This window comes from Rhinatrema bivittatum, chromosome 2 (assembly GCF_901001135.1).
Source record: "Rhinatrema bivittatum chromosome 2, aRhiBiv1.1, whole genome shotgun sequence".
Classification (NCBI taxonomy): domain Eukaryota; kingdom Metazoa; phylum Chordata; class Amphibia; order Gymnophiona; family Rhinatrematidae; genus Rhinatrema; species Rhinatrema bivittatum.
The window spans coordinates 823,340,375-823,353,958 of NC_042616.1; the positions used below are offsets into that span (position 1 = coordinate 823,340,375).

At 46.1% G+C, this 13,584-nt stretch overlaps 1 protein-coding gene across 1 annotated transcript in view; it reads left to right on the plus strand.

Annotated features, from left to right (window-relative positions):
- Window positions 1-13,584, plus strand: part of RECQL4 (RecQ like helicase 4) — a 160,153-nt gene that overhangs the window by 4,031 nt on the left and 142,538 nt on the right. Inside the window, 3 exon segments of the mRNA XM_029592339.1 lie at window positions 6,896-6,929; window positions 11,145-11,254; window positions 11,378-11,521. Coding sequence (XP_029448199.1) covers window positions 6,896-6,929; window positions 11,145-11,254; window positions 11,378-11,521 — 288 coding nt within the window.

Consider the following 13,584-nt stretch of genomic DNA (forward strand, 5'->3'; position numbering starts at 1 on the left):
TTTTCTCAGTCGGCAACAGCTAGATCCCAGAGAATGGGAGTTGTCGGAGGAAGCAATGCGCCTCATCTGTCGCAGATGGGGCAGGCCCCACAAGGCTTTAATGCAACTCCCCAAAATGCTAGGGCTCCGTGCTTCTTCAGTCGCAGAAGGGGGTCGATGCCTTGGTTCTTCCTTGGCCGAGGGGCATTCTTCTGTACGTGTTTCTGCTGTGGCCACTGGTGGGCAAAATATTATGGCATGTAGAGATCCATCCAGGAGAAGTAATTCAAGTAGCTCGGGAGTGGGCACGATGGCCTTGGTTTGCAGATGTCATCAATCTGGCTGTGGATGGATCATTGAGGCTTGCTCATTTACCAAAGCTTCTCCCCCAAGATCCCATATTTTCAGATCAGGTGGCTCTCTTCTATCTTGCGGCTTGGCTTTTGAGAGGAAACTCTTAAGGGAGAGGATATTCTGAGGATGTCATTTCTACTCTTTTAGCAAACTAAAAAGACTTCTACCTCCTTGGCGTATGTGAGGGTCTAGAGTTTTTGAGACTTGATGCGCGGAGCAAGGGGTTGATCTTACTTGTGGATTCGTGGCACATATTCTGACCTTCTTGCAGAGAGGGTTGGTGAAGGGCTTGGCCTTTAACTTCCTCAGAGTTTAGGTGGCGGCTTTGGGCTGTCTTTGAGGCAAAGTGCAGGGACTGATTCTAGCTGCACATCTGTGGTGCGTTTTCTCCGGGTGGAGGGGTGGACAAAGCATTTGCATACTCTGTTCGGAAGTTGTGTCCCTCTTGAAGCCTTAACTTGGTCCTTAAGGGTATGTGTACGGCTCCGTTCGAGCCTCTTAGAAGGGCTACTATGAAAGACCTCATCTTAAAGGTGGTTTTCTTGGTGGCGATTCGGAGCTTCAGGCCTTGTCATGTAGGGATCCGTTTTTGAGAATTACGGGTTCCAGAGTCTCGTTGAAGATGATTCCTTCTGAAGGTGATGTGTTCCACTTAAGTCAATCGGTAAAGCTTCTGGCCTTTCCAAATGTGGATGCTATAGCGCCTTACATGAGAGAATTGCGACTCTTAGATGTAAAGTGGGTGTTGCTGCGATATCTTAAGGTCACTAATAGTTTCCATTGTTGGACTATTGAGTGGTGCAAAGAAGGGTCATAAGGCATCAAAATCCACGATTGCGTGTTGGTTGAAGGAAGCTTTAGGTTCGGCATACATCTGTCAGCAACGTCTTTCTTGGAATGGGCAGAGAAACATGTGAAAGCCATTTCAGTATTACATGTAGTGGATTTTCTCAGCCACAACACTCTTGGATTCTGGCGAATGGATTCTGTCACAAATAGCATTTTCTCCGACAGTAGCTTGCTGGGGGAAGCCAGTAATGGACTTATTTATTTATTTATTTGCAGTTTTTTATATACCGGCATTTGTTTAGTAACCTCACATCGGTTTACAGTCAACAAAAAATTGCAGCAGTGCTAAATAACAGGAGGTTAGCACTAGTGCATTACAAATAATGAATAAACCAAGTAAAGGGGGGGGGGGGGGGGAAGGTGCAAAAAGATACAATAAGTGAATAGAGATTCAAGGAGTAATGCTATATAGTGGGACATAGATAAATAATAGTATAATACTTTAAGTGAATAGCGATACAAAGCAAATTGCCGTATAGTGGAACTCGAATGAATAAATGTGAGAGAGTTTCTAGAGCAGTGGGGATCTTAGGAATATTCCATAGAGAAACAGTTGTGGGCATGCTGGTGAGAGGAACGTGTGTACATTATGTATAAGCTTGAAAGAATAGCCATGTTTTGAGTTTTTGCTTAAATTTTATTGGGCATGTTTCTTGACGTAACTCAGGTGTCATGTTCTTCCAACAGAGCGGGCCAACTATGGCTATCGCACGCTTTCTAGTTGACTCGAGAATGATGGCTTTGTGAGGAGGAATGTGTAGGGTGGCAGCACGTTGCGTTCTGGGGGGTCTGGAATGCTTGTGGAAGCGAAGGTCATTATTGAGCCATGTTATACTTTCATTGTGTAGGGTTTTGTGTATTAATGATAAGGTTTTGAACATGATTCTCTGTGCAGTGGGGAGCCAGTGCAGATCTCTGAGTATGGGGGTAATGTGTTCCGATTTTCTAATGTTAGTATGCGCGCTGCTGCATTTTGCAGCATTTGCAAGGGCAGTATGGTAGTTTTGGGGAGGTCCGGGAGGAGTGCATTACAGTAATCGACTTTTGAAAATATAAGGGATTGCAGTACACTGCAGAAATCATGTTGATATTTATTTATTTTAAGTTTTTCTATACCGGCATTCATGATGGATATCGCATCATGCCGGTTTACAATTAACAATTGTTAATTAACATATAATAATGGTCTTAGTTTTTTTAGGGTATGCAATTTGAAGTAACCATCTTTGATAGTATTGTTGATGTGCTTTTTAAAGTTAAGATGGTTGTCTAATGTGACTCCAAGGTTTTTCACATTGTGTGAATCGATCCTGGTTTTGCAGTTTTGGGGGGTAATGATCATAAGCTCAGTTTTATCAGGGTTGATGGCGAGGTTGATATTTGTAAGGAGGTTGCTAATAGTAGTGAGGGCGGATTCCCATTTCTTGAGGGCGTCGTTGAGGGAGTCGGTGATGGGGATAATGATTTGTACATCATCCGCATAGATGAAGTACAGTAAGCCAAGTTCAGATAGAAGGTGACAAAGTGGTAGGATGTATATATTAAAGAGGGTTGATGAAAGAGCAGATCCTTGTGGTACTCCATGGTTTATATTATAAGGTTGTGATTCATGGTTTTCGAACTTGACTTTATATTGCCATCCTTGCAGGTAGGCTTCAAACCATTGTAGTAGGGTATCAGTTATGCCGATTTCCTTGAGCCGTGTAATGAGAATGTTTTGGTTAATGGTGTCAAAGGCTGCGGATATGTCGAGCATGGCTAGTAGGTAGGATTGTCCCTTATCAAACCCAGTGAGTATGGCGTTGGAGAGAGAGATGAGCAGGGTTTCGATGCTCATAAATTTACGGAATCCAAATTGTGAGGGTGAAAGTAGTTTGTTTTTCTAGGTGATCTGAGAGCTGCGTGTTTACAATTTTTTCGAGTATTTTTGCTAGGAAGGGTAAGTTGGAAATGGGTCGGTAGTTCGTGAGGTCGGCGGTATTAGCCTTGGGCTTTTTTAGTATAGGTTTGATGATAGCTTGTTTAAGGGTATTAGGGATTTCACCAGAAGCTAGTGAGCAATTGATTATTTCAGCAATTGGGGGTGCTATAATTTCTGGGATTGAAAGAAGATGTTTAGTGGGTATCGTGTCACTGGGATGTGTGGCAGGTTTAATTTTTCTGATAGTATTTTGAATTTCTAAAGAGGTGGTGGGTTCAAAATAGTTGAAGACAGCACGTGGGATGTGAGGGATGATCTGGTTGGAGGATTATTGTTGGGGAAACGTGCCATGATTTTAACTATTTTCTCGTGGCCCCAGCCAAAAAGCAAAAGTGGGAAAGATTTTCAGCAGAAGAAAAGAAAGGGGATTGTCAGATTTGCATGTGCTGATTCAGATCTGTCCCCTGGAGAGTCCTGTCTTTCCTTTGTGGTATCTGGTGAGCAGAGTTATTCAGAGGATTTCTGGTGGCTCCGATTGATTGTGTTGTCCTTGGGATGCGGATCTAGGTAGGTGATTAGATGGGACTCCATTGTTGCCTCGGGGCAGGGATTTGCTGTTCCAGGGTCCTGTAGTGCATGAAGATGTGGCTCGATTTTGTCTTACAGCTTGGCCCTTGAAAAGTCTCATTTGATTAGAAAGGACTGTTTTCAGGAAGTGGTACAAATTCTCTTCTGTTTTAAGAAGAGCTCTACTTCTTTGACGTATGTGAGATGTTGGTATATCTTTGAAGATTTGTGCGCTAGCAGGGAAGGCTTCGGTGCCATGTGTCCTTCAGTTCTTGCAAAAAGGCTTAGATAAGGGTTTGGCTCTGAATTAGGGGGCATGTTTTGGGTTCACCCCTGTCTTCCTATCCAGATGTCTTGTTTCCTTGAGGGAGTAAAGCACATAAGACCACCTTCCAAGTTACATCTTGGAACTTGAACCTGGTGTTGACCTACCTGACTGAGCTTCCTTTTGAGCTTTTTGTAATGTGCCACCAGCCGTGGTGCTAACCCCGCAGCTGGCTTTCTCTTACTGCTGAAGTCCTGGCTGCAAGCTTCTGCCAGCATCCTGCTGCGTGTCCCCCCTAGGCATTCCCATGCTTCTCCGTGCTATTTAAAGGGCCACTGGTGGGAAGGGTCTCCGAGGTACCTTCAGTTGACGTTCACTTCTGGGAGTATTTAAGTGCTGGTCCTGCTCCTGCTCTTTGCCTCAGCAAGAAGTCTCCTAGCGACCCCTCTTCGTGCGAGTTGCTTTAGCGTCCATGGTTCCTGCTTGCCATGTCGTGTTCTGATTCCTTTTGTGCCGTGTCTTGTCCCTGAAGCCCTGTCAGCTTTGCCTTGTTCCTGCTTCCTGTCTGCCCTGCCTTGTTCCATGTGCCACCTCTGGTCTGTTGGTTCCAGTAGTTCCTGTTTGGTTACTCGGTTCTGTCTGCCTCCTGTTCTAGGCCTTCGTTCCTGTTTTCTCTGTTTGGCCTGATTTCTCTGCCCTGACATCGTCTTTGCTTCTGCTGCCTGCCCTGATCGTTGCCTCAATGCTGTCTCTGCAAGCCACCGCCAGGCCTGTTGCCTAGGCTAGGCTCCTTGTGCTTGGCTCTCCCTCAGTCCTGCTGTCCTCCGGAACCCAAGGACTCAATCTGTGGAGGAGGCTCCATGCGACGGTTCCAGTCTGTGGGCATCTCTGCAACCACCTGTTGGGGCCTGACCTCCTACCTTGTGGGCCAGGTAGTACCAACTGGACAGTAGTTAAGCTTACATTCTTCCATTTCATGACACTTTTGAAGGAGATTTCAGTTGAACTTCTCATGCTCAAGACCATTTTCTTGATAGTCATATGTTCAGCTCGGTGGATTTCTGAAATGCAGGCACTGCCATGCAGGGAGTCCTTTTTTGGTGTTTTCGGATTTGTATAGTTCCTTCCTTCTGAAGGTGGTGTTGCCCTTTCATCTCAGGTGGTGTGTCGTCGTGGTTGTCCTTTCTGTAGGGAATCATTCTGGGAGGACTGTTCTCAAGTTCATCGTTTGGACGTGAGAAGAATTGTTCTGTGGTGCTTGAAGGTGACAGTTTGAGAAAGTGCCATCATCTCTCTCTTCTGTTGGGAGGACCTAGGAGAATGGTGGTGAGATGGATAAAGGGAGGGATTAGTGTAGCCTGCATAGATAAGAGGCTTTCATTGCCCCAATGTTTGAGGGCGTACTCCACTAGAGCACAAGCAGCTTCGTGGGTGCGTCTTTAATTAGCTTTTACAGTGGAAATTTGGAAAGTGGTGACCGGTCATCCTTACGTTTCTTTGCAAACATTATTGGCTGCATGTTCAGGCCAGAGAATAGGCCTCTTTTGGTTCAGAGGATCTGATATTGGGTTTGTCAGTATTCCGCCTAATAGAGAAGTAGCTTTAGTATATCCTGTGCATCTGGACTGGTCTGACTGGATGAAGAGGGAGGAGAAATATTTTCTTACCTGATCATTTCCTTTCTATGAGTTCAGCCAGACCAGTCTTGTGCCCTGCATGGTTCTTTCAAACATAATTATCTGCAGTTACATATTACAGGAAGAAGTAATTCGTAGTATTCTCTTTATGCAGTGGCGAGTTCAATTTTTTGATGTGTGTGTGGTTGAATCTCTGTTTTCTTTTGTGGTCCTTGTCCTGTATCTATTCTCCTGGAAGCCCCCTGGTTGGGGGAGAGGAAGAGATTATGAGTTGTTTCTCAGCTTGTTACAGGATATACTAGCAGGCTGAAATCAGCATGGGAGCCTATAAGGAGTGACATCAGCCTCTGTGCCTACCAGCTGATTGGTGAGCATAACCCGTGCATTTGGATAGGTCTGGCCAGGCTCAAGGAAAAGAAATGATCAGGTAAGAACAAATTTCTCCTTTTTTAGTATGATACTTTTTCAAAAAGTGTTTCCGTGTCATCCTGCTATACCAGTCCAGCCTTGACTCTGTTGCTCTCCAGCTCTATGTGTCATAGCAGTGCCCACGGAGGAAAGACATAGAAGAGCTCCACCTCCATCTGCTGTTCTTGGTTCAAGCTCAACACAACACCCCAAGAGGGTCTGGGAGCTGGTCGATGGGCTCGCACTCCTGGTGGAAAGCCAGTGGCCTGGCCCTCGGGTCTAATCACAGATCCACTGTCGAACTGCTGCACCATCCCGGTCCTACCATCTGCTCGAGGCAGGAAATATTGGATTCTTACTGCTAGCACCACCTCCTAAGTGGCGGCTGTGATATATCACAGAGGAAAACAGTGTTGTCTGCCTCCATCTGCTGGTAGGGGGGAAATAACCCCCTTATCAAGGCTGGACTGGTGAGGCAGGGCCAATGGAAAGAAAATTTAACAGGTAAGGAAACGTCTCCTTATTTTTGTAAGTACAGTTATGTTCCAGTTTGTCTAAATACGCTACAGAATCGCTGCAGAGCCTGGGATTATGGGGGAAGGGACCTGCGGAAGTGGTTAAGAGGGAACGTGAACCACAGATGGTTTCCTTTGCTCCTGCAGGATTGATTGAAATTCTTGTCTGACCAAACCATTAATAATTTTCCTCTCCATGACCAGTGGTGCTGGGCCTTCCCAGGGCTAAGCCGCCTGGTGGGGAAATGCCAGATGCTTTGCGGGTGGCTTCTTGGAATGTAAGGATTTGCTGTGATGAATATGTCTTGAATTCCTGAGCCCTTCCCTTCTTCACCGAACGTTTTACTTAACGATTTGTGCAAATGGTGCTCATGTTGTGGCTTTCTCTTCTTTTCAACAGACTGATGTAGAAAATGCTCCCAGTGAGATACAAAGTAAGTACGAATAAAATAATTCATGCTAGTTTAGTACTTAAGGAACGTGTGCAAACCTCTCTGGGGTGGATGGTCTGGCTCCAGTGGTGGGGAAACCACAGCCCGTGGGCAAACCTGGCCCGGTTAAAAGAAAATTGGTTTCTGCTGCATTATCTCTGGCCCTCTGGAACCTTCAAACAGCGTCGTCGCCCTCGCTGGGCCTTTGCTGGTAATGTTGCTGTGGGTGGCGGCAGCCGCTGTGTTGCTTTTATCACAGGGCCCCGGTTGATGATGCAGGTATGGCCTTAATTAAGCAGCCGTTCATTTCAAGTAAAGGTTAAAAACACTATGTAAAAAAAAAAAAAGATTCCCCTTGAAACCGGGGTCCCACAGGGGTCTGCACTCTCAGCCACTCCCTTCAATGTATATTTATTACCGGTTTGTCATCTACTTGCTGGGCTAGGTTTGAATTTTTATATTTATGTAGTAGACGATATCCAAATCCTGCTCCCTATTGAAAATACAATTGAAAAGACATTCAATATAATCACAGTTTACCCTTAACGCTATTCAGCAGCTCCTGTCCCATGTGAAACTCGTACTAAGTATGGATATGCCGTTGAAGTATGGATATGCCGTTGAAGTATGGATATGCCGTTGAAGCTCTCTGCTTCAACGGCAGGGGAAAAAAAAAAAAACAAAACAAAAACAAAAACTGATGCTTCACGCATATCCTGCATAGCTTCAACGACAGGGGTGAAGAAAAAAAAGGATTCGCAATCACAAAGCGAGGAGTAGCTGGCTTGTTACGGCGGTTACTACCCCAACCAAATGCGCCTGATACTTCACTTTCAATGCATATCCAGCATGGCTCTCTGCTTCTACAGCAGGGGAGAAGAAAAAAAAAACCCAACAAGAGCTGTACAACATAGTCTAGGTAAAACAAATAAGCATGGGTGTAGCTTGCTTATCGCGGCGGTTACTACTCCTACTACCCCTAACTAATCAAGCTAGATATTTCACTTGCATGCAGCTCCATCACTGCTCTCTACATTAATGGTGGGGGTGGAAGGGGAATAGAACAAGGAGCTAAGAGTAACAGATAAGAATGAGAGAAAAAATGTGTGAGGCTTGCTGGGCAGACTGGATGGGCCATTCGGTCTTCTTCTGCCGTCATTTCTATGTTTCTATGTTTCTATGGATAAAGCCGAAATCATCCTGTTAGAAAGGAAATGAAGAAATTCCCCCAATACTGTTGGCGAATAATATAAAGATAAAACCCACCGTTTTTGTTCGGGATCTCGGAATCACTCTAGATACAGATTTAAGTTTTAAAAAGCATGTATCTATCAAATTGAAGGAGGGCTATTGAAAACTTCTCACTCTTCGTAGGCTGAAACCTCTACTTGAACAAAAAGATTTTAGAACAGTACTACAGTCACTGATTTTTTCCGGTATGGACTATTGTAACCCCCTGCTATTCAGGTTTCCTTCTTCCACAATCCACTCTTTACAAGTACTACAGAACGCAGCCACCAGAGTTCTGACTGGTAAGAACATAAGAACATAAGAACATGCCTATACTGGGTCAGACCAAGGGTCCATCAAGCCCAGCATCCTGTTTCCAACAGTGGCCAATCCAGGCCATAAGAACCTGGCAAGTACCCAAAAACTAAGTCTATTCCATGTAACCATTGCTAATGGCAGTGGCTATTCTCTAAGTGAACTTCATAGCAGGTAATGGACTTCTCCTCCAAGAACTTATCCAATCCTTTTTTAAACACAGCTATACTAACTGCACTAACCACAATCCTCTGGCAACAAATTCCAGAGTTTAATTGTGCGTTGAGTAAAAAAGAACTTCTTTCTCCGATTAGTTTTTAAATGTGCCCCATGCTAACTTCATGGAGTGCCCCCTAGTCTTTCTATTATCTGAAAGAGTAAATAACCGATTCACATCTACCCGTTCTAGACCTCTCATGATTTTAAACACCTCTATCATATCCCCCCTCAGTCGTCTCTTCTCCAAGCTGAAAAGTCCTAACCTCTTTAGTCTTTCCTCATAGGGGAGCTGTTCCATTCCCTTTATCATTTTGGTAGCCCTTCTCTGTACCTTCTCCATCACAATTATATCTTTTTTGAGATGCAGCGACCAGTATTGTACGCAGTATTCAAGGTGCGGTCTCACCATGGAGCGATACAGAGGCATTATGACATTTTCCCTTCTATTAACCATTCCCTTTCTAATAATTCCCAACATTCTGTTTGCTTTTTTGACTGCCGCAGCACACTGCACCGATGATTTCAATGTGTTATCCACTATGACACCTAGATCTCTTTCTTGGGTTGTAGCACCTAATATGGAACCCAACATTGTGTAATTATAGCACGGGTTATTTTTCCCTATGTGCATCACCTTGCACTTATCCACATTAAATTTCATCTGCCATTTGGATGCCCAATTTTCCAGTCTCACAAGGTCTTCCTGCAATTTATCACAATCTGCTTGTGATTTAACTACTCTGAACAATTTTGTTTCATCTGCAAATTTGATTATCTCACTCGTCGAATTTCTTTCCAGATCATTTATAAATATATTGAAAAGTAAGGGTCCCAATACAGATCCCTGAGGCACTCCACTGTCCACTCCTTCCACTGAGAAAATTGCCCATTTAATCCTACTCTCTGTTTCCTGTCTTTTAGCCAGTTTGTAATCCACGAAAGGACATCGCCACCTATCCCATGACTTTTTACTTTTCCTAGAAGCCTCTCATGAGGAACTTTGTCAAACACCTTCTGAAAATCCAAGTATACTATATCTTCCGGTTCACCTTTATCCACATGTTTATTAACTCCTTCAAAAAAGTGAAGCAGATTTGTGAGGCAAGACTTGCCTTGGGTAAAGCCATGCTGACTTTGTTCCATTAAACCATGTCTTTCTATATGTTCTGTGATTTTGATGTTTAGAACACTTTCCACTGTTTTTCCTGGCACTGAAGTCAGGCTAACCGGTCTGTAGTTTCCCGGATCGCCCCTGGAGCCCTTTTTAAATATTGGGGTTACATTTGCTATCCTCCAGTCTTCAGGTACAATGGATGATTTTAATGATAGGTTTCAAATTTTTACTAATAGGTCTGAAATTTCATTTTTTAGTTCCTTCAGAACTCTGGGGTGTATACCATCCGGTCCAGGTGATTTACTACTCTTCAGTTTGTCAATCAGGCCTACCACATCTTCTAGGTTCACCGTGATTTGATTCAGTCCATCTGAATCATTACCCATGAAAACCTTCTCCATTACGGGTACCTCCCCAACATCCTCTTCAGTAAACACCGAAGCAGAGAAATCATTTAATCTTTCAGCGATGGCCTTATCTTCTCTAAGTGCCCCTTTAACCCCTCGATCATCTAACGGTCCAACTGACTCCCTCACAGGCTTTCTGCTTCGGATATATTTTAAAAGGTTTTTACTGTGAGTTTTTGCCTCTACAGCCAACTTCTTTTCAAATTCTCTCTTAGCCTGTCTTATCAATGTCTTACATTTAACTTGCAAACGTTTATGCTTGATCCTATTTTCTTCTGTCGGATCCTTCTGATTATCGCTGTTGGTGCTACTTTGGTCCTCTCACTGTGCCAGGGGGTATTCTTGCCACTGTCCCCCTCCCCCCCCATCCCCTTCAGGAGTTCCAAAGGGAACCTCCCCCCACCATTAGCCCTCAGTGCAAATGAGCACCAATAATGTGGGCCTGTTTTGTTTTGTTTTAAATTTGCCCACCCCTGATCTAGCAGGACTTGTGCTGTGCAGCCTACATAAGAGCTTGCAGATGGGAACCGGAACAATACTGAATTTGGCTGGCAGATGAACAGAAATCTCCCAGAAAGTCTGCATGAAAGAGCTTTACATATACTCCATTTTAAAATATATTAATAAGATCTGCAGTGTGGCTGAATACAAAACGTGCTGAATATATTTTTGACTTCGGCGTAAGGTGCAATGGGAACCCTCGTAAAACGAATCTCTGTTTTTTCACCATAGAAGACGGGAATGGTGCTCCCATGGGTTCCCCAACTTCAGGCCCGGTGACGTGACGGCGATGCGGATCTGGGAGCTCTTGCTGTTTTAAAATCGGGAGCACACTAGAAGCACCCGCTTATCTCGGGTTGGGATTTCTCTGTGAATGCAGCGGGGGTCTGCCTTGCCTCCTGACGTCCATTCTCTGCTCGTTTTCTCTAACAGATTTCTACAGGGAGTACAGAATTCTCAAACTAGAAGACAAGCCCCGGCGCAGCCCGCGACGCGACTCGCTTCAGGAGCAGCGGGCAGAGGAAGTCCCAGGCTCTCGGGATGTAAGCGGGAGGGTGGGGCGGGGGCAATGCACGATGGAGCCGTCAGGGGAAATGTAATTCAGTATGAGGCTTAAAGTGGCAGGGTATTAGTGTAAAGGAATCTTTTCTGCTCTCCTTTTTAAGAAAAGTGACTCGGCCTCTTGGGGGCCTCATCTGAACCGAGGGAATGCCACCCCAGAACTAACCCGCGAGGAGCGGGAGTCACTGAAGGCCTCCGCGCAGTATTTTGGAATGAAAATAAAATCCAACGTCGGCGCCAGCATAAAGGTCAGGTTTGGCTTTGAGGAATTTAACCTCATCCTTGGGATTCGTTTTTTGCATGGCCTGTAAAGACGAGGGTCTAGTTTGTGTAATACATTTATAATATAGGGCTAAGGGTTAATGTGCGTGTGACGTAGGCTGAAAACCGGCACTGTAAAAGGTACTTTGGTGACGGTCACTGACGAATGTCCGGGTGTCATGCACAGAGAGAGCAAGGTAATGGGAAAAGAGGGTGTGGATTGTGCTGCTCGCTTACTTCGCTTCGAGCTCTCCATCTTTGATCAGGGCACAGACACAGAGGGTATCGGGTATCGTTATTCTCTAAGCTCCTTCGTGGAAGTGCTCAGCAGTTGTCAGGTAAGTCTAAGAAGGAGTGGGGGAAATTATTATCTCCAGGCACTTGTTCCAGGGTCCGAATACAGTATGTCATGGAGAGAAATGCATGGTCCACCTTGTGCTGATCCTGAGCTCTCTGTTTATATCCATGAGCCAGGAGACTGAAGCTTGGGCCCTCAGTATCAGCAGGGCCCTGAACAGCCAAAGCTGCATCAACAGCTCCGGTCCTGGCAGCGATGGAAGTCACATTGGTTACTGTAATTAGCTGAATGATACAGGCAGATGAATTTTGTTGTATTTTGTTAGACTATTTTGCCTTCCACTTGACATTCTGTATTATAAGAGGTGATACAGACCAAGTGCAAGATTACACTGCCAGGAAACTCTGGGTGTAAACCTGGATTTACTTCATGATCCCCCCATCTCTCCCCCTTCCATTCCATGTCTCTCCCCTCCTCCTCCTCCCAGCCCTCCCTCTCACTTTATCTGGCTCCTTCCCACATGACCCCCACCAGCATTCTGTCTGACCCCCCATCTCTCACCTTCCATTCCATGTCTCTCCCCCCCCTCCATCTCACTTTATCTGGCTCCTTCCCACATGACCCCCACCAGCATTCTGTCTGACCCCCCCATCTCTCCCCCTTCCATTCCATGTCTCTCCCCATCCTCCTCCTCCTCCCAGCCCTCCATCTCACTTTATCTGGCTCCTTCCCACATGACCCCCACCAGCATTCTGTCTGACCCCCCCATCTCTCACCTTCCATTCCATGTCTCTCCCCCCCCCCCCTCCATCTCACTTTATCTGGCTCCTTCCCACATGACCCCCCCATCTCTCACCTTCCATTCCATGTCTCTCCCTCCCCTCCTCCTCCCAGCCCTCCCTCTCACTTTATCTGGCTCCTTCCCACATGACCCCCACCAGCATTCTGTCTGACCCCCCCATCTCTCACCTTCCATTCCATGTCTCTCCCCCCCCCCCATCTCACTTTATCTGGCTCCTTCCCACATGACCCCCACCAGCATTCTGTCTGACCCCCCCATCTCTCACCTTCCATTCCATGTCTCTCCCCCCTCCTCCTCCCAGCCCTCCATCTCACTTTATCTGGCTCCTTCCCACATGACCCCCCCATCTCTCACCTTCCATTCCATGTCTCTCCCCCCCCCCTCCATCTCACTTTATCTGGCTCCTTCCCACATGACCCCCACCAGCATTCTGTCTGACCCCCCCATCTCTCACCTTCCATTCCATGTCTCTCCCCCCTCCTCCTCCCAGCCCTCCATCTCACTTTATCTGGCTCCTTCCCACATGACCCCCACCAGCATTCTGTCTGACCCCCCCATCTCTCACCTTCCATTCCATGTCTCTCCCCCCCTCCTCCTCCCAGCCCTCCATCTCACTTTATCTGGCTCCTTCCCACATGACCCCCACCAGCATTCTGTCTGACCCCCCCCCATCTCTCACCTTCCATTCCATGTCTCTCCCCCCCCTCCATCTCACTTTATCTGGCTCCTTCCCACATGACCCCCACCAGCATTCTGTCTGACCCCCTCCATCTCTCACTTTCCATTCCATGTCTCTCCCCCCCCTCCATCTCACTTTATCTGGCTCCTTCCCACATGACCCCCACCAGCATTCTGTCTGACCCCCCCCATCTCTCACCTTCCATTCCATGTCTCTCCCCCCCCCCATCTCACTTTATCTGGCTCCTTCCCACATGACCCCCACCAGCATT